This window comes from Mauremys reevesii, linkage group 4, assembly GCF_016161935.1.
Source record: "Mauremys reevesii isolate NIE-2019 linkage group 4, ASM1616193v1, whole genome shotgun sequence".
NCBI lineage: Eukaryota > Metazoa > Chordata > Testudines > Geoemydidae > Mauremys > Mauremys reevesii.
This window is the reverse complement of record NC_052626.1, coordinates 82,678,946-82,703,763: the sequence shown is the minus strand read 5'-3', so window position 1 is coordinate 82,703,763 and position 24,818 is coordinate 82,678,946. Positions and strand designations below refer to the sequence as shown.

At 41.2% G+C, this 24,818-nt stretch overlaps 1 protein-coding gene across 10 annotated transcripts in view; it reads left to right on the top strand.

The window, feature by feature from the left end:
• Positions 1-19,448: 19,448 nt before the first annotated feature.
• Positions 19,449-24,818, top strand: part of PPFIA1 (PTPRF interacting protein alpha 1) — an 89,741-nt gene continuing 84,371 nt past the window's right edge. For 6 of the 10 annotated variants that reach the window (XM_039535503.1, XM_039535505.1, XM_039535499.1 and 3 more), the window contains exons 1-2: positions 19,449-20,973; positions 22,458-22,721. In XM_039535503.1, coding sequence (XP_039391437.1) covers positions 22,458-22,721 — 264 coding nt within the window. In that variant the 5' untranslated portion in view covers positions 19,449-20,973. Of the gene's footprint in view, positions 20,974-21,331; positions 21,539-22,457; positions 22,722-24,818 lie in introns of those variants that run through there. The other 4 variants (XM_039535504.1, XM_039535502.1, XM_039535497.1 and 1 more) reach the window with 3 other exon arrangements.

The window sequence follows — 24,818 nt, the reverse complement described above, 5'->3', positions numbered from 1 at the left end:
ATCTGGGCATGCTCAGAGATTAAACAGACATTAGCATAGTCACTCCAGTACAAATGTTACACCATATCATTTGAAAATATAGATATATTTATATAGTGCATGTATTACTGTAATATGAGTGCCTGTGATGCCCATTCTAGCAACTTCATACCTTATCCTTCCACCACCTTGTGAGGGCCAAATACTTCATGAGAATTACTAAAGCCTTACCTACTCAGACCCATGGTCTGCTAATGAGTTGTTTAAAAATATATATCAAAATGAGCTTCCAGTGCTAAGGATGCTGGGCAAGTCTCCCACCTCTGATCTCAGGCAGAGTACTTTTGGAGGGCTCTTTCATCAGGTCACTGGAGAGGGGAGATAGTGGGGCTGTCATCTTCCCTGACCCCCTCTCCCTAGCTGGCCTTTGTGTTTTGGGATATGAATCGTATATAATGTGTTTAAATGTAAAAAAAAAATGCATGTATAATTATTTTTCAGAAATTAATTAAAGAACTTAAGTACTTATGCTGTAGGGTCATAATTAAAATTCCTTTTATGCAAAGGGTTTAAGTGCAATGTTTGTTTTGCTTCCACATTGTCTATCCCTGGAGCACATTTTATCACACATTTCACTGCCGTGAAATACCAGCATGCTAACTGCTGTATATAGTCCCCTCATTAACACAAGCAGCACTTTGTCTGTGTACATGCTAAATATTTCTGAGCTGTACCTTTCACCTCGGTCTTCTTAACTCATACTTTTCCTGTCTTGAATATTTGTAACTTCCATTTTTAAATCTGTTTCGTATTATTTTAGGTTCTTTCCTTTTCCCTGCAGAGATCTTCTTTTACCCCCTGAAATATGTTGATAAATTTCCATCATTAGGAGAGATTTTCTGACCAGCTCTCTTTGGTTTATTACTTATTTCCTGTGCCAGTGTTTTTACTGCAGATTTTAAAAGTACAATGATGAAATCACAGAAATGAATTCACTGCCTTTTCTGTGTACCATAGGAAAGTTAGATTTTTTTTTTACTGGGGGTAAGGGACTGCCTCCTTCCATGATGTTGAACTACAACTAATAAAACTACAAGAGCTTTAAAAAGTGTTGCTACTTTCATAATCCCTTCCTTGTTGGAGCAATTACAGCTATATAAGGAGTCTGTTTGTTGCAGTGGATGCTGGAAATAGTAGATTTAAGGGAAAGGAAATACATTATATTCTGCCAAGGTCATAGCCAATGAAGCTCAGATTTCTTTAACTTAATAAGGAAACACATACAGACATGCATATGACATGAAGAAACCCATACCCACTTGTATGTAGGAACCTATACAAACTTGCAGCCACCCTTTAGGCTATGAAGAGAGTATACTGAAGTAGACATAAGTTTAATCAGCAGACTTTATTTCTTTCATACTGATTTACTTTTTGGAGGATTTTACCCATTCATCACTAAAATAGCTACAGCTTTACAAAAAAAATATCACAGTGTGGTTTCTTTTCGCAATGTTCATTGTAATGCACTGTTTTATTTTAATCTGTATGTCACATTTCCGGTGACATATGATGAATGACAGAGGCTGAAGTTGTTTAATTTTAGTGTATTTTCAAGCATACCACTGCTTTTTTTACTTTAACTGCAGAAACTCAATTAGCATTAATATCATGTCCATTTCCCCCATCTTTCTAACATAAGAGCATAAAAACAGCCATACTGGGTCAGACCAAAGGTCTATCTAGCCCAGTATCCTGTCTTCCAACAGTGGCCAACGCCAGGTGCCCCAGAGGGAATTAACAGAAGAGGTAATCATCAAGTGATCCATCTCCTGTCACCCATTCCCAGCTTCTGGCAAACAGAGGCTAGGGGCACCATCCCTGCCATCCTGGCTAATAGCCAATAGCTAATAGCCTGTCCTCTATTAATTTATCTAGTTCTTTTTTGAACCCTGTTATAGTCTTGGCCTTCACAACATCCTCTGGCAAGGAGTTCCCAGGTTGACTGTGCATTGTGTGAAAAAATACTTTCTTTTGTTTGTTTTAAAGCTGCTTCCTATTAATTTCATTTGGTGGCCCCTAATTCTTGTGTTATGAGAAGAAGTAAATAACACTTCCTTAGTTACTTTCTCCACACCAGTCATGATTTTATAAACCTCAATCATATCCCCCCTTAAGTCGTCTCTTTTCCAAGCTAAAAAGTCCCAGTCTTATTAATCTCTCCTCATACAGCAGCTATTCCATACCCCTAATCATTTTTGTTGCCCTTTTCTGAACCTTTTCCAATTCCAATATATCTTTCCTGAGATGGGGCGACCAAATCTGCATACAGTATTCAAGATGTGGCTGTACCATGGATTTATATAGAGGCAATATGATATTTTATGTCTTATTATTTATCCCTTTCTTAATGATTCCCAATATTCTGTTCGCTTTTTTGACTGCCGCTGCACATTGAATGGATGTTTTCAGAGAACTATCCACAATGACTCCAAGATGTCTTTTTTGAGTGGTAACAGCTAATTTAGACCTCATCATTTTATATGTATAGTTGGGATTATGTTTTCCAATGTGCATTAGGCTGCATTTATCAACATTGAATTTCATCTGCCATTTTGTTACCCAGTCACCCAGTTTTCGGAGATCCTTTTGTAGCTCTTTGCAGTCCACCTGGGACTTAACTATCTTGAGTAGTTTTGTATCATCCGCAAATTTTGTCACCTCACTGTTTACCCCTTTTTCCAGATCATTTATGAATATGTTAAATAGGACTAGGCCCGGTACGAACCCTCTGAGGGACAGGGCCGGCGCAACCCATTAGTCGACCGAGGCAGTCGCCTAGGGCGCTAACATTTGCGGGGCGGCAACTGCGGCAGCTGGATCTTCAGTCAGTGGCAGTATTTTGGGGGCGGGACCTTCTGCCACCTCTGCCAGGGGCGCCATTTCGGGGGCGGGACCTTCCGCCCCCTAGGGCACCAAAAAAGCTGGCGGCATTCCTGCTGGGGGACACCACTATTTCTCTCTCTCCATTCTGAAAACTGACCATTTATTCCTACCTTTTGTTTCCTAACTTTTAACTTATTACCAATCCATAAGAGAACCTTCCCTCTGATCCCATGGCTGCTTACTTTGCTTAAGAGCCTTTGGTGAGGGCACTTGTCAAAGGCTTTCTGAAAATTTAAATACACTATATCCACTGGATCCCCTTGGTCCACACGCTTGCTGACCCCCTCAAAGAATTCTAGTACATTGATGAGGCATGATTTCCCTTTACAAAAACCATGCTTACTATTCCCCAACAAATTATGTTCATCTATGTATTCATTAAAAATTTGCAAGCAGGCCTGTTTTCATATTACTTTTGTGCTAAGAAATAACCACTGTAAGTGAACATTTGGTAAATTGTTTTGCATGCTTTTGTTGCTTTTTTAAACCCCTTTACTACTACTACTGAAGTCAATAGGACTAGTCATATGAGCAAAGTTTGCTGTCTTTGGACTCAGTACAATAGGTACTTCATATGTTGAGCTAATTTTTCAAAAGCAGTGGATACAGCCCTTTAGAACTATAGGTGTAATTTTGCATGCACATATTTTGACATACAATTATATGTGAAAGTTTTGTCTGTGCAAAAAGTGACTTGTTGTGACAGGGTGCTATCAGCAGCACCCTGATCACTGACATTCAGGGGCGGCTCCAGGCACCAGCAAAACAAGCTGGTGCCTAGGGTGGCAAAATGTAGGGGGCGTCCCCTGCCGCCGGGGAGGGCGGGAGTCTGGGCCGGCGGACCTGCTGCCGTCATGGCTGCGGCAGGTCGACCGGAGCCCGGGACAAGTGGACCTGCCGCAGGCATGACTGCGGAGGGGGCGCTCGTCCCGCGGCTCGGCTGGACCTCCCGCAGGCATGACTGCGGCAGGTCAACCGGAGCCGCGGGACCACGGCACCTGCCGCAGTCATGCCTGCGGCAAGTCCACTCGTCCCGGGCTCCGGTCGACCTGCCGCAGCGGGAGCTCAACCGGAGCCGCGGGAAGAAGGGACCCGCTGCAGGACCGGGGAAGGGCGGCGCAGCGCACCGCGCTGCTTGGGGCAGCGTGATTTCTAGAGCCGCCCCTGCTGACATTGCTGCAGCCTGGAGAAGGCTGCAGACCCAGCTGAAGGCTATTATACACTTTCTGGTGGGGGGTGGTGAGCACCTGGGTGACAATCATTGGGCTAACAAGGTAATTGGGAGGAGAATATAAGGGGAGGAAACAAGGGCAGCTCAAGAGGAGCTCAGAAGGTGAGTGTGGGCTAGGGAGGGCTTTAGAAAAAGCTTACCTTTGTTGTAAGCCTGTATTGCACAGTATTACTATGTAAGAGGGAAATAAACAAACACCTTGGTATAAGATAAACAGCCCAGTGTGTGTTTGACTGTGAAACCATCTGAACCGGCCAGGCAGTGAGGTAGTAACACAGGTGCCCTGTGACACTTGTGTACAAAAATGACATTTGTGCATACAAATTGGTAGCTAATTTTGTATACAGATCAAGCTGACTTAACTGCAGAAATTCAGTGTGGACATCTAAAGTTGGATCAAAAAAGCGTGCATGCAAGCCTTTGCTCAAAAAATAATTGTCTCTATGTGTAGTCTCTTTAAGTGGCTTAGAAACTTTTCTTATTTTTGTTGTATGTGGTTCCAAACCCATCATCATTTCTCTTGTAGAATAATCACTCTCTGCTATTATTCAGGACCTAATAAATTCTATTTAAGTAGGCCTGTGTCTCTACTTTTAAGAAATGTCTTCTTTTAGCCCTTCCATCTATTAAACTAGACACAGAACTAACTATATCTAAACAATAAATTCAACACCCCACCCACCCCATCACCCTTTCTATCTTCTTTCCTGAACAGTAGACTCATGGGCAAATGCTTTCTGTGGCATTACAGCATATATTGTTCAATTATAGCACTTTACAGAAACAGTGGGAATTAAGAGTGCTCAGTACCTTGTAGGATTGGATCATACAAACTAGAAGATAGACCCTGGTCCCTTTACCCTGCCCCCATGGCACAAAGTGAGCAGAACCAGTATGGGGGAATTGCTAGCAGTCCTACTCTGTTTTGCTTAGCTGGCTTCTTAATTACCACCACATGGCAGCCTCCTATGAATGTCTACCTTGGGGTGGGGCTGGAGCATACTGCTTTCTGCCCGTTCCAACTAGCAGAGCATACTGTGAGAGCTGTTACAAGTTGGCAGAGTTTATAGCTGCCTTCAGAGTACTCTACACTGGCAAAAAAACAAACAGTTCTAGGATCAGGTAACTACAACTGGGTCCTGACAGCCCTTCCTCATTGCTGTATCCAGCAGAGACTGGGTACAGCAGAGGGGCTGGGGCCTAGGAATTAAGAAACTTAGTTTCAAGTCTTCTAAAAATGTTCCTAAAATATTTTAGGATGTATCAGTTTTTGTGGTCACATTCACTCATGAAAACTGGGAATTGTGTGTCAAGCTGTGTGTTTGTGCATGCAATTACTAATTATAGAAGGCTGGCAAAACAAAACAAATCATGCAACTGAAATGAACCACAGGAGATGAAGAAAGTTCTATAGAGAGCATGAATGAAAGGTTTTTCAAGTATTAACAAGTGGCCCTGGATACAGGCTTTTCTCCAGGATTCTGACCGTAAACTGATATAGGTAAGATGTACAATCTGTCTCCTGGCAGTTCAACTTCTGGGGTGAAGGACTTCTCTGCTGTAAGTTGCCAGCAATAATGCTGTAATTATTACATGTCCTTGTCTTTCCAGAATATGTGGTAAAGCATCCAAACTTTAATGTGGTGGTTTTATACAGCACAGAAAAGCTACTTCATTCCACTTGGCACGATAAAGGAAAACAATTTCAAAGGATAGAGGATAATTATAGACCAATCCAGCAAAATGCCAAAAATTACAGTGAGGTGCTGAGTGACATAAATTCCTGCTGATTTCAGCAGGAAGAACTCTGCATATCTCAGACTCAGATCCACAGTTTCTAGATATTTAAAATAAAACAAAATTAGTGAAGGGCCTGAATCAAACCTCCCAGCCTCATCAACCTCTGACCACCAGAGTAGTGTGGAATCTGAAATGCAAATTTCACTGCTATCACCTCTTTACATATTGGACTGAACCACCACTAGAACTAAGCACTTCATAATTTTGGGAAATCCAAATCCAGATTTGGATTTTGCAGTTCACACCTATCTCCAGAAACTATTAAATTTGACACCCTAAATTCTGGTAGGCCTGAAAATTGACACTTTTGATAAAACAAAATTCCCTCTTATGTCCCACCACATCTATTAGGTTACATTGAAAATTCTCTTGATTAGCCAAAATGTTAGCTAGCTGAATTTATTCAAGGTTCCCCTTGGCATGTGGTTAGTCAAGCTCGTGTCCAATAGCTGATTACTGCTGCAAAAGAGCAATGTTTGTACTTTGCTTGGAAGATGATGTATATTGGAATCACACTTGCATTACTTATGCTAAAACAGCACAATTTACTATGAGACTACAATGAAGAGTTTGAGACTAAAATCAAATACCTCCTACTGCCCAGATATAATCAAACATCTCTAAATAAAATCATTGTAAAATGATCTGGAAAAGCAAAACTATCCTGTAAGGACTATTTATTATGCCATGTCAATTCTAAGGACTATAGTTTGCCAGTATCTCCATATGGGTCTATTTCCTTGTAGCAATCTCCAGGTGGAGCCCTACCTTTTGTTAACACACTGCATTCTATTTTTAGATAAACCATAAGCACATAAGGTATAGCTCTTGGAGAGATTCTGTCAAGAGGCCCAGTAGAGAATGTGCAGCCTGAGGGAAAGGGAGTAAAGATCTCTTTATAACTTCTTTACACTCTCCCAAATCTGGAGCATTATAGGGGCCAGCTGGTGTACCATGTATAAATTAGAGCAACCATCAGTTTCTCTGATTTACAGCAGCCCCACAAAAGCTTCCTGGAGCTGTTCCTTAATATGGAGCTGCAAAGAATTTATGAAGTACTGATATTACCTCTTCTGCCCCCTAGCCCCATGCCCCCCTGCAGGATGGCAGCAAAGGATCATTTATGATTGCTGTACACACTTGAGAAATTTTCATCACTGACTGCAGGGCTTTTATGACCATTGGATGGCAATGGAGCAGCATGCATGGGCCACAATGGAAGGGAGGTCATTCTATGTCCATTTTTAGCTCATGTGAGTGCAGTGCTCATGAAACATGTTGGACTGAAACCTTTAAAGAATGAAGCCCTTTAGTTATTCATAAATAAATCAGCTTTGACAGCAGCAGTACAAATTTCCCATGCTCTCCTGAATGGCTCTCTCTAGGTTGTAAAGGACAGGTCATTCTCTCTGCCCTTTTGGTCCTTGACTTCATTGATGAAAGAGCCAACAAAAGTACTATTTGGTACCAATTTCAATGGTGACTTTTGTGAGGATGGCATCTAGGTGCTGGTAATTGGACTGAGACCATCAAATCAATCTCACAGCAGTTAAATATTCCAAATCTAATATATACAAAATAGTGGGTTTTGTACCTGAAGAAATATGAACCATTAAAATAAAGTGTTACTACTGTACACATAATAGAACCTCTTTTTGTCCCTTGAATAATATGCATGTTGATTTGGGATATTTTGAATTAAAACAAACTATCTGCATTGCCTAAAGTAGGCAAAGGGTGAACATATTGCATTTCTATGCACGAGAATGTAATGTGTTCCCCCCCTCTGTTTTAACAGCTTTACTTATGGCCCAACCTAGGAGTCTATTCATAAGAAAATATTTATGCTAGATCTTTTATGAGAGAGTCATGATGTTAATAATATGGCACAAATCAAAATGTCTCACGTGAGCAGAGTTTAGAGGAACATGAATTTTAGCCCGGAAATAAACTGAGGGCAAGAAAATGTCTCCCTTGCTTATTACTGCGTCAGTAACTATAGACTGACTCCCTTAATGATTCCTGACTGTTCCATCCTGGACTTCTATTCCCTTCATTACACACACGACTGTTACTGTGGATTTGCTAGGCCTTTACTGCCATCATCACATTATCGTCCAGTAAGATATTAGCTAATGATTAACTAGTTAATGCTTGTACAGTGCTAATTAAGTGTTAAGTATAATTATTCTATAGCAACAAGCAGTGCTGAGCCAGGATCTTGTCCCACTCCCTCAAGACAATAGATGTTTTGTCAGAAGGTGGGAGCGAGGACAATGTTTCCCATCTTTCTTGTCTCCAGAGATAGCTAGTCTACTAATCTTACAGTCAGCAGATGGATTTTATGTGGCTTTTGCTACACCTCCATAAAAACTGTGTGATACCATCACAAAAAAGTAACACCTATTTAAAGAGAAAAAGACATGTCCAACAAGCATGAGCCATCCACAATAGCAACACTTTTTTAACTCTTTCCAAGTATGACATCCTACAGTCCTCAGATGGCAAATCTGCCAGTGATGTCAACAGGAGCCAGGCCTGCTTAAGCATGGCAAAATTGGGTCCAAAGTCCAATATAACGAAGTATAAAAATTCAGTTTTATGACACCCTAGAGTACACACTTCTAATCTGCAAAGAAGATGAACAAAATATAGACAAAACTATATGACAGTAGAAATGCAGAGTGCTAGTAGTCCAAAACGAGGATGTGCAATTATTATCCCAAAATGCTTTGTTTCATTCTGAATGCTAGCTGTTACTTCATAAGTGGATGTGTCCCTAGCAGGAGTGGGGAAGAAGCTATACTAAAACCAATGACTGAGAAAGGAATTGACTGGAGGCTTCAGTGAGCTTTTACCTTAGGGATTATTTTCTCAGATATATTACTGGCCTAAAATCAATTAAAAATAGAAATCTAGTTACTTGGCTATCTGGATTGAAATCCAATTGTGTAGTTGAAAGATTAGTGTCAAAAGGTAGGGAGACAAATACATTCTAAACAGTCAGATAATATGTCTGCACAGAAGGTGCATGTACAGAATGTGCCCATAATGGCTGAGAGGATATATATTGGTATCTATCTTCTATGGCTTTGCATAGTGAATGAAATCCACCTTTGTGCCAATGGTCGGCACAAGGCTGTCCTCACCATTTAAATCCTCCACATGCACTATGCTGGTGGAGGACGCATGGTTGGAGGAGCCATACAGGAGGTTCCTTTATTCCCTGTGTGCTGGGAGGGTGGCTCTGGTCAGGCCAGTACAGAGGACATCACTGACGGCAGGCCACAGGAGGAGCTACTGGATCTGCTATTTATTTTTCTTATTTATTTAGCTAAATAATAAAAAGATGCCCCTGGAAGGCTCTAGGTAGGATAATACATAAAAGGTAATACAGTAATAGTCCAGCAGCATTACAATAATAATTTCAAACAAGAGCTCAGCCAGCCAGCCACCCGCATAAAAAAAAAAAAAATGTGGATCCAGTGGCACTAACCATCCATGCAAGTAGCAAGGGGAAAGGGGCCAGCCAGTATTCCAGCCCCTAGGCAGGGGGAGGGAGTAACTGTTGTGGAGAGGGCTGTCCTGCAAGTCCTCTGGCTCTGGGTTGGGAAGTGATGGATTTTTACCTATTACAGCCCTTGCAGATGTCATCCACATTGTCTACTTATTCCAGTTTCATGAATGTGAAGTGAATTTCACTCACTATGAATAGCCTATTTAAAAATTATAGTATGACAGCAGCAATGTTCAATCAATCATTGTAGTAAAAAAAATACATATAAGAGCAAGTTGTTGATCTGCAGCTGATATATCCCCCCATTTATTAGAGAAGTATATTTAAAATTTAATAGATAACTTTGGGGCATGTTTAATTTACTGATGGAGGGTCAGGGCAGGTCCATACAACAGCCGGCAGAAAAAGGAATTTTAAAGAAAAGCTATAATAATTGGAAAATAAATGGAAAGCATACAAGCAAACATTCAAAATCCCTTCAACTTTAACAAACAGTACAGGTATTTACCATATTTCTGAAAGGAGAGAAGATATGCTTGCTGTGTTTCCTTCACCCTTTTTCCCCCCAGATTTATTTTGCATTGGCTAGAGAACCATCCCCAAAGGTCTCATTTTGTTTCTCTGATCACAGTAGATCTGCCCTTTTTGAAATTTCACTTGTAAGTCCCTGAAGATTCTATTTCTGGTTCCAATTCTTTTAAACTTGTATGTTGCTGCTTGCAGCTAATATTAGATGTTATAACCTCAGTATTCACTGTTACATGGATGATTCTCAAACATACTTACCTTACCTGTCAGATCCTGGAATAGCAGCCTTCTTCATGTCCAAATGCCCAAGGAAAAATTCAGATTTAAATAGTTTGGCTCTACCTTAATATAGCCAAGATAGAATTACTATTGATTCTTACAAGACAATAGTGTTAGAGGTGAGCTTCCTTTTATAGCGGTTTAATGGGACATAGCTATTGGCAGATAATTTAATTAGGAACCTTGGGATCTTGAAGGTAAGCTCATTTTTGGCCAAGTATATTGCTGTCACCACAAGTTGAATTTTTTTCCATGCTTTTTAAAAATTTTATCTATTGCAGTGCTTGTTATGATTTCCTGGCATAGCTGTGTTCTCTTTGATGGCTTCGAACTATAGTAGCCATTTAATTTAAACAAATCAGCAATGTCTAGCCAAAATGTCTAGGCAAAAATTAGAAATTATGAAAAAAATACGTTTGTGTCCATTGCATATGTATATGAATTAATGGATTTTCTAGAAACAATTTTTGTAAAGCAGTATTTTCATGTGAACTGAAAACTTGCACCAAAAGGTTTTGTTGTCTGGGCTATATTATACTGGAATTAGTAAAAGATTCTACAGCTGGATGTTTCAATCCAATTCAGTTCTATAAGACTGATTTAGTAACTGCTGGATATAATTTCACACAAATGATGCTTCTATAATAAAGGGATATTATCAACTTGAAAGCTAGTCTCTTAAAAAAAAAAAAGTTAAAAGTAGTTTCAACTACAAAACCTGCCACTATAGCAATGCTGTCTGGTGTTTGGGGTTTTTTTTTTTAGAAAAAAATTTCTCTTCCCTGCTGTGGTAGGAAAATGCTATCCAATGCACTTAAATTGACTTTGGATCAGGCCCTAAGTCAATGGGGATCCTTCCGTTGTAAGCACACTGGGGGGAAATAGACAGTGATTATTTTCCCTCATCCTCTTTAATTGATAGAAAGCTTAGGTGTTACAACTGGTAAATAATTTACAGTCAATCACAGAAACATATTTTTTAGGTTGCTGGTGTTCTTTGAAGCAAAACCAACATATGTAGCCTGTCTGAAAATTGTTTACCTACCATGGTTACAAGTAATGCCTAAATTCACTATAAAGGAGAATGATTAGAGAAAAGAAAAGTTTGTGTATTGTTGCTTGGCACTGTTTAACAGTTACTGTACTGGATACATTTTGGTGGTGTATAAAATTGTATGTCAATTTATGGACTTGATCCTGCAAAATCCTCCAAAGGGATCCACATGGGTGGAGCCTTATTGCCTCAGAATTCTGCTGAAGTCAACAGAACTCTGCACACAGGCATAACATTTCATCTATGCAGATCCTTTTCACTTCATCATGACTAACCTACATGAAGTTAGTTACATGTATAAGTATTAAAATAATAATAACTTAAATTTATTACTGCAAGGGCCTCATCCTACAGTACTGACATCAATACGAGTTTTGACTGACTTCAGTGCAGGCTGGATCAGGCTCTAAGAAAACATCATTGCATTTCTCTTCATTCTACTGTTTTGGACCCAAATCCTGCAAATACTTACACAGGTGATCAACTTCAGTCCAATTAAAATTAATAAATCAAAAACCAGCAATAATGACTGAATCCAAAGCAATTAGCAGTTGTAGCTTGATAACACAGCTGTTTATTTCTGTCTTCTTTCAATCATGTTCATTTGGGTTTACTTCCTCTACTAACACACTTTGCAATGTCTCCCAAACATCTGAGCATTTTGTTAGTTATTCAAGAATCATGGTGCATTGAAGCTGTTTCTGAAATTCTACCTCTAGCCACTTCTTGCTTCATTATTATTCTCAATTATCATAGCTGTCACATACTTGTGCACACATCTGGCCCTTCCAAAATGTAAATTTTAATTAAATTAAAACAATGCATGTGACAGAAAGTAAATAAGAAATGGATTCTTCTTCACATCTACTGTACAATCTTAAGTCCCTAATTTATAATTGTTTGAATTTTTAAATTGGTTATTCAAACTTCATGTTATTTTCAAAAGCTATTTGACTAATATTTATTAACATTAATTTCTTTGCTGATTGTCTAGTATATATTACTGAATTTTGATGGATGCTTACTTTGAGTTAAATCAAAATGTTGGTTGTTTTAAAAATCTTCCCAGTTTGGAATACTCCTCTCAATTATAAATCACAAAAGTAAGACAAGAGTAAGTACAGTACTAAGACCCCAGTCCTGAACTGAGAATCACATAAGCAAACTCCTAGGCAGAGAGCCCTTTTGTGTTCAGTGGGGCTGCGCTTGGGACTGCCTATACAGTTCTCATTGTAAGAATGGGGACTACATTTTGAAAATATCACAGGATTTTTAGCCATAAAATCACAGGATTCCCCATAAAATAAAGGCTATAAGCTCATCCAATGCCTTTGAAACTTTAGCCACAAATTTCTTTGTTCAATTTTGGGGAAAAAAATGGAAAAGAACAACATTTTTCATGCATATTAAGAGATCACTAGAAATCTGGGATTGATTTTTTTTTTTGCTCTTGCTAAATCAAATCAAATATATGATATTGATATGTCTTTTTTTGTTTTGTTTTCCCTTGGCTTATATAACATGCATCCAGCTCAAAAATGCAATTATTTTTTAGTGGACCTGATTCTGACCTTATTTATACTAGTATATATCAGGAGTAACTCCAGAAAAATCAGTGGAGTTACATCAGTGAAGAGCTGATGTAAATAAAAGGCGAATAAGACCCTAGTTTTTGGAAATCTTGAATTCTATAGCCAAAGGGCTGACATACATTTGAATGCACTTATCTTTATAAATGGACACTACCATTAATTATTTCTGTCCTCTTGTCTGTAGGTTACCCTCAGGCTTCTTTTCCTCTTATTCCTTCTCCCTAGAGTGTGATCTCTTTCTTCTACCTACCTCTAGATACATCTTCTATAGCAAGGACAGAGTCTAAGTCACATCTATCTATTAACAAAAGAATAATCAGTGCTGATGGCAAAAAACAACCAAACCTATTCTCTCTACCCATTCAATTCAGCATGCAATGACCTTGAAATGTGTACAAAACATATTTTCCTGATAAGTCAAAGTCATCTATACAAAACAAGGGGTAAATAGAATACTTTAAGCTCATGCAATGTTTGATTTCCCAATGGAGGTTTTATGTAAGAGGGTGGCTTTGAGGAACAAAAAGAAAAATCTCAATACAAATGAACCACAGTGTACTATGGGGGCAGCATTTGAATTTAAGGCATAAATAGCATTATATACTGCCATGAAAGAACAGCCTTTTTTGTCTGTTCAGATTCTGATTGCATGCTCTATATTATAGCCGACTGGTTGGGTTAAAACCTTACCTATGGACTTATACTGAAACAGGTGTCTGTCCTCATTGCACAGCTGAACCCAATGACCTTATTGTGTAAAACTAGGTAGGACTATAAGAGGAAGAGGGTGGTAGGAGTTGCTCTTTTGCTGAGCTTGATAAACACTGAGATCTAATTTACCATGTGACCAAGAAAAGGTTTTTTTCTTCCTCCCATTTCCCAACTACTTTTGTTTCAACTTGATTATATGATTGTCTTGTGGTGAAACAGCTGAACAAGACATTTAACATGTGGGATTCATTGTGCTGATTACCTTATTTCCACTGACATAGAGAATGACTCTATGTAGACACAACTAGAAGTATAACAACATCTTATTATTCATTGAGATACACCCAACTACCAAGACAGCTTGCTGATCTTGTACAAAGAGAGGTATAAAACTCCTTTGATTATAGGGAACTAAGGTGCCAAGGTTTTATTCTCCTCATGCAATGCCTATTCTATATGCTCTGGTTAAGTTTTTGGTAAGGAAAAAAATATTTTTCTTGATATAGACCCTCAGGAGGTCATCTAGTTCAACCCCCCTGCTCAAAGCAGGACCAATCTCCAGGCAGATTTTTGCCCCAGATCCCTAAATGGCCCCCTCAAGGATTGAATTTACAACCCTGGGTTTAGCAGACGCATGCTCAAACCACTGAGCTAAGAGTCAAGTATCAGAAGGGTAGCCATGTTAGTCTGGATCTGTAAAAGCAGCAAAGAGTCCTGTGGCACCTTATAGAGTAACAGACGTATTGGAGCATGAGCTTTCGTGGGTGAATACCCACTTTGTCGGATATCCTTGGCATTTGGATATCCGACAAAGTGGGTATTCACCCACGAAAGCTCATGCTCCAATACGTCTGTTACTCTATAAGGTGCCACAGGACTCTTTGCTGCTTGAGTTAAGAGTGACTATGAACACTAAATCTGTAAAATACACTCTATAAAAACATGAAAATAACTAGGACTTGCACTGTTTTTGAATTAAAAATACATTATAGGTATTGTGTACAGAGTATAATATTACTTGATACAAAGGTTTCTAATTTTGGTCCTGATCCTGAAATCTGCTGCCCAGTAGCAGACACTTATGCCTATGTGCTCAATGTGATTCAGCATGAGGGGCAGGGCTTCATGTGCATAGGTCTGATTGTAGGATCAGGGCTTAGGGTATTTCTACAGTGCACCTCTAACTGTTGTATTTAAGAGCTGCTGATACAAAAATCATCATGACATATATGCTTCCCTCTACTCAATCTGTGAAAGAGAAGCAAATGGAATACACAAGAGCAGATACAATCCAAAAAATATCAGAAGAGGAGAAAGGAGTCAATTCTACATATTATTCCTTTCCTGGAAGCCTCTGCACCCATAATTATCTGTGTACCACTGTGCAGCCAGGGATCTGTGGGACAGGGAGGATGATGGAACTGAGGCCGTCTGGAATTGAGGGGAATCTGATGTAGACAAAATGCTCCCTTCCAACATCAATAGACTGCTAGAGAAAGTTAATGTTGCTAGAAGCAGAATTAATTATTTTCTGCAGCTCTAGCCTTTTCCAACAGGGAATTAGTATGCAGTCACAGAGGAGGAATCAGAGCAGCGTGGTTTACGAGGCAGAGCGGGGAAACATTCTTGCAACATTTATTAATAAAATAAAAAATTAATATTGGAAATAGAAAAAGGAGAACGTTAATAATAATTAATATAAATCAGAAGCTATAAATTGATAAGGAAAGCAAAGGGACATAAGGAGAAATCTATGGCCTGCAGCATTAAGAACAATAAGAAGGAGTTTTTAGACTATATTAGGAGCAAAAAGAATCCTAACAATGGTATTGGGACATTACTAGAAGGGAATGGTAGAAATTAGTAATATTAATGCAGAAAAGGCAGAAGTGTTCAGTAAATATTTCTATTTCATATCTGGGAAAAAAACAAATCAAATAGTCATATCATATGATAATACTCTTTCCATTCAACTAGCATTTCAAGAGAATGTTAAACAGCAGCAACTAAACTTAGACATATTTAAATCAGAAGGTCTGGATAACTTGCACCCAAGAGTTTTTTAATAAGCTGCTGAGCTCGCTTGAACATTAATGCTGATATTCAATAATTCTTCGAACACCATGGAAGTTCCAGTAAACTGGAAGAAAGCCAATGTTGAGCCAATATTTAAAAAGGATGACCTGGATAATTATAGACCTGTCAGTCCGACTTTGATTCTGGGCAAGGTAATGGAGTGGCTGATATAGGACTCAATTTAAAAAAAAATTAAAGGAGGGTAATACAATTAATGCCTATCAAGATGGGTTTATTGAAAATAGATCCTGTGAAACTAACTTGATATTTTTTTGATGCAATTACAAAGTTGGTTGATAAGAGGGAATAGTGTTGATTATACTTGGATTTCTGTAAAATGCTGGAGTTGGTATTGCAAAACATTTTGATTAAAAAACTAGAATAATATAAAATTAAGGTGCCACATATATTAAAAGTTGGATAACTGATATGTCTCAAAGTGTAACTGTAAATGGGAAATCATCATCAAGCAGGTGTCTCTCAGGGATCGTTTCTTGGCCCTATGGTGTTAAACATTTTTATCAATGATGCGGAAGAAAACATAAGATTATCACTGATATTGTTTGCAGATGATACAAAAATTGAAGGAATGGTAAATAATGGAGAGGACATGTCACTGATACTGGATCACTTGGTAAGCTGGGCGCAAGCAAACAATATGTTTTTTAATACGGCTAAATATAAATGTATACACTAGGAACAAAGAATGTAGGCCAGATTTATACGATGTGGGACTCTATCCTGGGAAGCAGACACTCTGAAAAAGATGTTGGGGTTGTGTTGTGGTAGCTGATCAGCTGAACATGAGCTCCCAGTGCAATGCTATGGCATGGAGGCTAATGCAATCCTTGGATGTGTAAACAGGGGAATCTCGAGTAGGAATAGCAAGGGTATTTTACCGCTGTATCTGGCACTAGGGTGACCACTGATGGAATACTGTGTCTGGTTCTAGTCTCCACATTTCAAGAATGATGTTGATAAATTGGAGAGGGTTCAGAGAACAGCCATGAGAATGATTAAAGGATTAGAGAACATTCCTCATAGTGATAGACTCAAGAAGCAAGAGAAGGTTAAAGATTAAGAGATGACTTGATGACAGTCTATGGGGAACAAATATTTAATATTGTGCTCTTCAGTTTAGCAGAGAAAGGTGTAACAGGATTAGATAGCTGGAACTGGAAGCTAGACAAATTTAGACAGGAAATAAGGTATACATTCTTTTTAAACAGTGAGGGTAATTAACCACTGGGACAAGGGTTTTGATAGATTCTCCATCACTAACAATTTTTAAATCAAGATTAGATCACTTCTTGTAGATGCTTGGACTCCAAGGAGGGTAGGAGGAATGAAATAGTTAACAATGTTGATATTTAAATTATCATCACTAAGCCAGAAACTTTGGCTGGCCCGTGCCAGCCAACTTGGGCTGGTGGGGCTCGGGCTGTGAGGCTGTTTCATTGCTGTGTAAACTTCCGGGCTCAGCCAGGATCCTGAACGCTGGGACCCTTCCATCTCAGAGGGTCCTAGACTGATCCTGAGCCAGGAAGTCTACACAGCAATGTAACAGGCCCAAACCCTGAGCCCTGATAGCCCAAGTCAGCTGGCCTGGTCCAGCCATGGCAGGTGTCTAGTTGCTATGTAGACATACCCTTTGAACCTCAGTCATATGAACTGCCCAGTTCATGCCTCTCAGAACTATTGTTCCAGGCAGTCTGCAGAGTCACCTAGAGAGCTCTGTTCATGTTTCTGAGGTTTTCTTCATAACTGTAACAGCTAAAGCCTTAGGGGCTTGTCTACACTAGAGAGTTGTCCCACTTTAACTGTTTTGGTATAGTCAAAGCGGTACACCCCCACTCCACCCCCAGTGTACATGCACTAATGCTGGTATAAAGGTGCTTTATATCAGTATAAAGCGACAAAGAGTCCTGTGGCACCTTATAGACTAACAAATGTATTGGAGCATGAGCTTTCGTGGGTGAATACCCACTTCGTCAGACGCATGTGGTGGAAATTTCCATAGGCAGGTATAAATATGCAGGCAAGAATCAATCTAGAGATAACGAGGTTACTTCAATCAGGGAGGATGAGGCCCTCTTCTAGCAGTTGAGGTGTGAACACCAAGGGAGGATAAACTGCTTTTGTAGTTGGCTAGCCATTCACAGTCTTTGTTTAATCCTGAGCTGATGGTGTCAAATGTGCAAATGAACTGACGTTCAGCAGTTTCTCTTTGGAGTCTGGTCCTGAAGTTTTTTTTGCTGCAGTTGTGTGTTCTCTACTCAGACCTTACGCCACCAGCAGTCCCAGCTATCTCCGTGACACCACTGATTTCCTGAGAAAACATGCATTGGTGATCTTCCAGAAAACACCATCCTAGCCACCATGGATGTGGAGGCTCTCTACACAAACATCCCACATGCAGATGGAATACAAGCTGTCAGGAACCATATCCCTGATGATGCCACAGCACAACTGGTTGCTGAGCTCTGTGACTTTATCCTCATGTACAATTATTTCAAATTTGGTGATAATATATACCTCCAGATCAGTGGCACTGCTATAGACACCCGCATGGCCCCACAATATGCCAACATTTTTATGGCTGACCTGGAACAACACTTCCTCAGCTCTCATCCACTCATGCCCCTTCTCTACCTACGCTACATTGATGACATCTTCATCATCTGGACCCATGGGAAGGAGACTCTGGAAGAATTCCACCCCGATTTCAACAGCTTCCACCCCACCATCAACCTCAGCCTGGACCAAGCTACATGGGCGGTCCATTTCCTTGACACCATGGTACAAATAAGTAACAGTCACGTTAACACCACTCTACTCTGAAAAGCCACCGACCACTATGCCTACTTTCATGCCTCCAGCTTCCATCCCGGACACACCAAACAATTCATTGTCTACAGCTAGAACAGGGCCTCATCCTCCCTGACTGAACTAACCTCATTATCTCTAGACTGATTCTTGCCTGAATATTTATACCTGCCTCTGGAAATTTCCATCACATGCGTCTGACGAAGCGGGTATTCACCCACGAATGCTTATGTTCCAATAAATCTGTTAGTCTGAAAGGTGCCACAGGACTCCAGTCGCTTTTTACAGATCCAAACTAACACGGCCATCCCTCTGATACTCTATACCAGTATAGCTAGTCCTGTATGGGAAAGGGAATAAGTGCCATAAATCACCTTTATACACCAAGGCATAACTTTATCCACACTAGGGATTTTATTGATATAACTATATTGATTAAAAATTACCCCCTTAACTGATCTAGTGATATTGGTACAACTTTTAAGTATAGGATGAGCCTTATTATTTTAAATAAAAGCTAACAGTTTGGAGAACAAGGAGTAGGTGTGGGTTTGCTGCCCTGGGTTTCGGCAGCCTGGCCGATGTGCAACAGTGAGCAGTACAGCGGACAGCACGCGGCAGGCTCAGGGCAGTGCATATACTGGCCTGCCACGCACGGTGGCTGGAGGGAAGACATCAGCGTTGTTTGCCACTGTACTGCGTGAACAGGGGACATTTCCACACATCAGTGTTGTTCACCCTCACTGCCCAGCCCCGCCCGCAGTGACTATGCCACCTCCGCCCTGAGCCCTCCCTACCACTGACTCTCGGGCTGAACCGCCCCGCTCCCGCCCCGTCCGCGCAGGGCAGCAGCGCGGTTTGTGCACGCAGCAGAGGCACGTCAGTACTGAGCGCTGCAGGCCGGGCCAGGCCCGCGAGGTGGGGGGGCGGACGAGGAGAGTCTCGAACCGGCCACCTCGCAGCGTGGCGGAGACCCGGAAAGGGGGCAGCGGCTCCGTGAGCCCCTGGCGCCGCGCGGTGCATTCTGGGACCCGCACTGATTTGGGCCCGAGCCGCGGAGGGCGCCGGGGAGAGCAGCGGCTGCCGCGGGGACGCGAGGCAGCGGTATCGGCGCTACTAGAAGCGGCGGGTTCGGGGCCCGGCCCGGAGCGGAGCCTGCCGCCCCCAGGGCCGCGGGGACATCGCTGGGCCCAGGCCGCCGCCGCCGGGGCGGCATCTACTCGGCCAGTCCCGCACCGGCCACCGTGGAGGAGGCGGCGGCGGACGGACGGAGCCGGGCCGGGCCAGGAGAGATCCGAGCGCCGGGAACAACCTCTGCCCCGGGGGCCCAGGAGAGAGACCGGCGGCCGGGCCCCCCCTGCAAGTCCGGCTCCCTTCTCCGGCACCCAGGAAGCCCCACCCGACTCCTCGCTAGGGCTCCCGGGAGCCGAGACTACTCCAGCCGCTCAAGGGAGCGAGGCCTCGGGAAAGGGGCCCTTCCCCAGGCCGGCGCTCTCCTGGGGCCTCCGGCAGGGGAAAAGCCTCCTGCCTCCTAATCCACTCGGGTCTCTGGGGAGAGGAGAACAACCCCAACACCGCAGGGACCTCGGCTCCAAACCATCGATCTCTCCCTCAGTTAGTCAGTCTCTAGGTCCCGGGACCCACCTGCCCCCCGCCTCTGGGATACCTGTTGTTTAGTTTTAGAGGGAGGACTGGTTTACTGGGCTGGATCAGGACCTCTCAGTGCCGGAGCCTCTTCGGAAGAGTCATTGGTGTAAGGGTGAGTGTAAGTGGATGGAACAATAACCCAAAGTACAAATACCCCAACAGCCCCTCCCGACTTTCAAAACAGCATCTAGCGGCACCCACCACTGGGATTATAAATGTGTGAGAGAAGACCCAGGAAACTGAGGGAAGGAAAGGATCCTACTGTTACTAACAGAGGGGAAAAAAGAAAGAGTTTTTCTAAATACCCCACAAGAAAAGCCATCCCCTCTTTTCTTTCAATTTTTACTCTTTTGAATAATGCGATTGTGACCTTAGAGGGATTTCTGAACCATGCACTGTTGAAGCTTGTTGCACCAGCAGGATAGAAGTGGTTTTGCCTTTGCACATGCTTCCCCCACTCGGGCTGTTGCAGGAACTGTGGGCTATCAGTAGAGAGAAGGGAAGCTGAGACTGGCTTCTTTGCACCCATTCTTTTTTGCCTGGGGGACTTCACTGGCCGGCTGAAACCACTGCTGCTCCTACTGGACTTTTTCTTTGCTCAGCAGTTTTATTTATCCATTTGTGTGTGGGGTTGTTTAGTAAATGGACATTGTACCCAAGGTGGATGGCTACTCTACAGCCTGAAAGGTGTCTGGGGATCACACAAAGCTGCTAAAAGAACAGGAAAGATCTGGGGTTGCTGGAATTTTGGGGGCTGTTTTCAAGCCATTTTGTTTCTTCGAACAAGGTAAATAAATTGATGATGTTTAAAATAAAGGGCCTCTGATGGTTTAAAATGTATATATATTTTTAAATAGTGAGACAGTATCTCTGAAATGCATTGTAAAATCTTTCTTCCCAAGAGTGAGATATCTTTGAAATTGTTTCTGAAATGTAAAGTTTATTCAGCAGATTGGGAGAAGAATAAACTTTTACTAATTTAGGTGTTCAGATAAAATATGAAGTCTGTTTTCATTATATAAGTAGTTGAAAGCATGGGGGGAGTGTGCAATATACTTTTTGAACCCCTATAAGAAAATTGATTGCTTCTCTGTTTGTGTGTGTTTACAAGCTTACAAGAATAAAAATCCATTTGCAAAGAAGGTTAAGGCACACTCTGTCTCAAGAATTCCTTAAGGTCTTAGTGGCTCAGTGCTAATGCTGACTAACAATGCTTTCTGGTTTTCATTGCATTTAAATTTGAGGAACAGAAGTTTCTCCAAGTTCTGTTTGGAAATCATGATGGCTCAACATTCAGAACAGCCTGCAGGGTGCTACTTAAATTGACAATCTTCCAAGTTTGAACTCCTCTTGTAAGGTTTTGTTACTTTTTACCATTTATTAAGCACGGTGGCACAAAAATACTCTCATATTTTTATTAAATTTCTGTGCCTCAGTCCGTTTTTCTTTACAGGCATCTTTTACTATTGATCTCTACAATGACAGCCTATAATGTACTGCAGGCACTTGTTGAAGCCTTGTTGGTTTTGTTTTAGTACTATTACCTGAGAGGTTTAATGTCCTTTCACATCCTTAACTTTGGTTTTAATTTCCCCTGGGCTAATCTGTCTGTCTGATTTTTCCAATTGCTGTATCCCGATACAGAAATGTGCTACTGCTAATTTTCGTGCAGCAAGCTGCTATAGTAGAGATTGTCTGGCCAGTATAATGAGCGCAAGGGTGCTCTGTCATTAATTAATCCAGCTGTCTTGATGTCAGAATAGAGTTTCACAAGCTTGGGGGAATCCTCTTTTGCTCTTTCCAAATAGCTTTTCAGTACAGTAGATGATTGATTGTCATTTTTGTTGGCTATGTGTGGTTTCAATACTTTTTGAAGGTACTAGCAACAATTTTAAAAAGGAAAAAACATAAATCTCTTAGAAAATGAGGTCACAAGTAGTACTGTAGAAATACAGCTTTGCAAGAAAATCACAAGGTCTTTAATGGGCAGTGGCACCAATATTTTTAAAAACTGAGACTTCAATGAATTGGCTCATTGTACACTCCATCTCTGTAATAATACACAACATAGCGGTAAACACCTAAGTTATGTCAGCCTCCAGTGTTGGTATCACTGCAGAAGCTAAATTGATGATTTATTGTGGATGCTAATTTTTCCTAGTATAGGCAGGGTCCTTATGCATATTAGTTTACAAACATTTTGTTTGGACTTGTACTCTTTGCACTTTTTAGTTACTATTAATAACTTTACGTTGAATTTTTTATTTCAAGATGATGTGTGAGGTGATGCCAACCATCAGCGAGGCAGAGATTCCCTCAGGAGGAAATGGAGGCCATGGTTCAGGCTCTCCTTTACAGTCGGATGCTGATTCCCATTTTGAGCAGTTAATGGTATCCATGTTGGAGGAAAGGGATCGACTTCTGGACACACTAAGAGAGACTCAAGAAACGCTAGTATTGACCCAGGGCAAGCTACATGAAGTCAGTCATGAAAGAGATTCCTTGCAGAGACAGCTCAATACTGCACTTCCACAGGTATGGATGCTTTGAATGGCGTACATCTTGTAATAATCTTAGTATTCGTTTTGTTTATACTTTACAATATGTGTGAATGAAATAAAATATTCCAGAGAGCACATATAAGTTGTTTGTTGTTCGATGGAAAGTAGACTTTTCTGGTGGCTTTTATTTAAGACCTAGGAAATACTGTACGTAGCACAAAATCTTTTAAAATAAATGTAACAAAAACTTTGAAAGGTTAGGTCTGATACTGTGTTAATGTGCACTGTGTTGCTGTGGTGGAGCAGAAGTCTAAGAACACTGCAGAATTGACTTAGGTCAATAATTGCATTATGGGGTTGGGTTTGGTTTTTGCCTTCCACTGAAGTATTAGTTGCTGGCCTCTGTAGGAGGCAAAATACCAAAAAATATGTATCATGTGTTGTGATGTATAGGCATTGTAGAGTGTGGTCAGGAATGATGAGCAGTGTTTATGCACCTCACTGTTTTTTTTCCAGTTCCATTTAAAGGAGTACAGTCAAAGTTGGCTAGCACCCCCCCTCCCCCCACCCCCAAAAAAAGAGACTTGCTGTCAGATAACAGTAGCTTGTACTTTGCAGCTTATAAAATCTAAAGCACTAAGACTCTATTTTGGGGTGGGGGGGGTAAACACTGCTGCTCTGCTTTAGCTGCAACCCTACAATAACCAGTGAATAGCTTTTTTCCATGACTTTGCACTTTTTCCAGCATGCCTACTTGCTCATTACTTGTGAATATATTGATGATCTCACACTAGTATGTAGCACATTTATTCCAAATAAACCTACCTTCTTGAACAGATTCAATGACTATACAATAGTTTTACATCTTTCCAGTTAAGTTACCCTCCTATCACACATATAATCACTATGATATGGCAAATTACACTGGAACTCATCCAATACCGTATAGATATATAGTCATATTATATATGCTAATGTAGTAATGTTACAGCAGTATAATGAAATAATAAACTGAGCCCAAAACTTTCACAAATGACCAAATGTTGGGTGTCCAACTTGAGACAATGCTTGAATTTCAGAAAAGCTTAGAATCTACCTTCAAGTCCTATGTAATTCAGGAAGAACTGCATGGGCTTTGCACTTTTTGAAAATAATGCCCAAGGTGTCTTATTTGGGCACTCAACGTTAGTTGCCACTTCTTAATATGCTAGTCTTTTCCAGTTACATGTGTGGTGCTTTCCACAGAATAGTGGCATGGAGGGTGAGGGAGAGAATAAGAGGGAATAGGGAGAAATATTTTTAAAATGGGTAAATCCACACAAATTGGTGGGGAAACTGTGGCAGGCATGGTATTTGAAACTATGTTAAACTCACTCTTATAAACTGACACTGTTTCAGGTTGAACATTCCTTTCAACGTTCTTTTCTCAATAGGCCCATTGTTTGCCCATTGATTTCAGGTGCGGGTGGAAGCAGGCCCATTGTAGACATGTCATTATCATGAAGGTGTTTTTTTGAAAAAAGATCTAATTTAATCACTTTTCTTCTCCAAATGTATAAAAGGAATACAGCATTTTTTTTAATGAAGGAAGTATTTGATAAGAATTGACTTAGAAGTCAATTGTTTAGTCATCTGATTACCAAAGTGTTAACTAAGCAGTAGGTCATATCTTTCTCAAAGTGGTTTTTGAACTTGTCATAGCTTTATTTGTGTTTGTTGCTTTGTGTATTTTGCCCTAGTGCAGTGGTTTTCAAACTGTGGGTCGCAACCCAGTACTGGGTTGCAGAATATAAGGCACTGGGTCACGGTGGCTCTGGTCAGCACTGCCAACTGGGCTGTTGGAAGTGCCGTCGGCAGTGCTGCCAGGTGAAGGCAGGCTAGGCTCTAACCGTTCCGACACCACGCTGCGCCCTGGAAGCAGCCAGCAACAGGTCTGGCTCCTAGGCGGGGGGGCCATGGGGCTCTGCGCCCGTCCCGGGAACCTGCTGGCAAATAGCTTTTGTGGAGCTGCTTGCGCACCTCTGCCTAGGAGCTGGACCTGCTGCTGGTTGCTTCCGGGGCCCAGCGTGGTCTGCGGTGCCAGGACAGGCAGGGCAGATGTCGACTGAGAGTGGCCCGAGGTAAGCCTGCA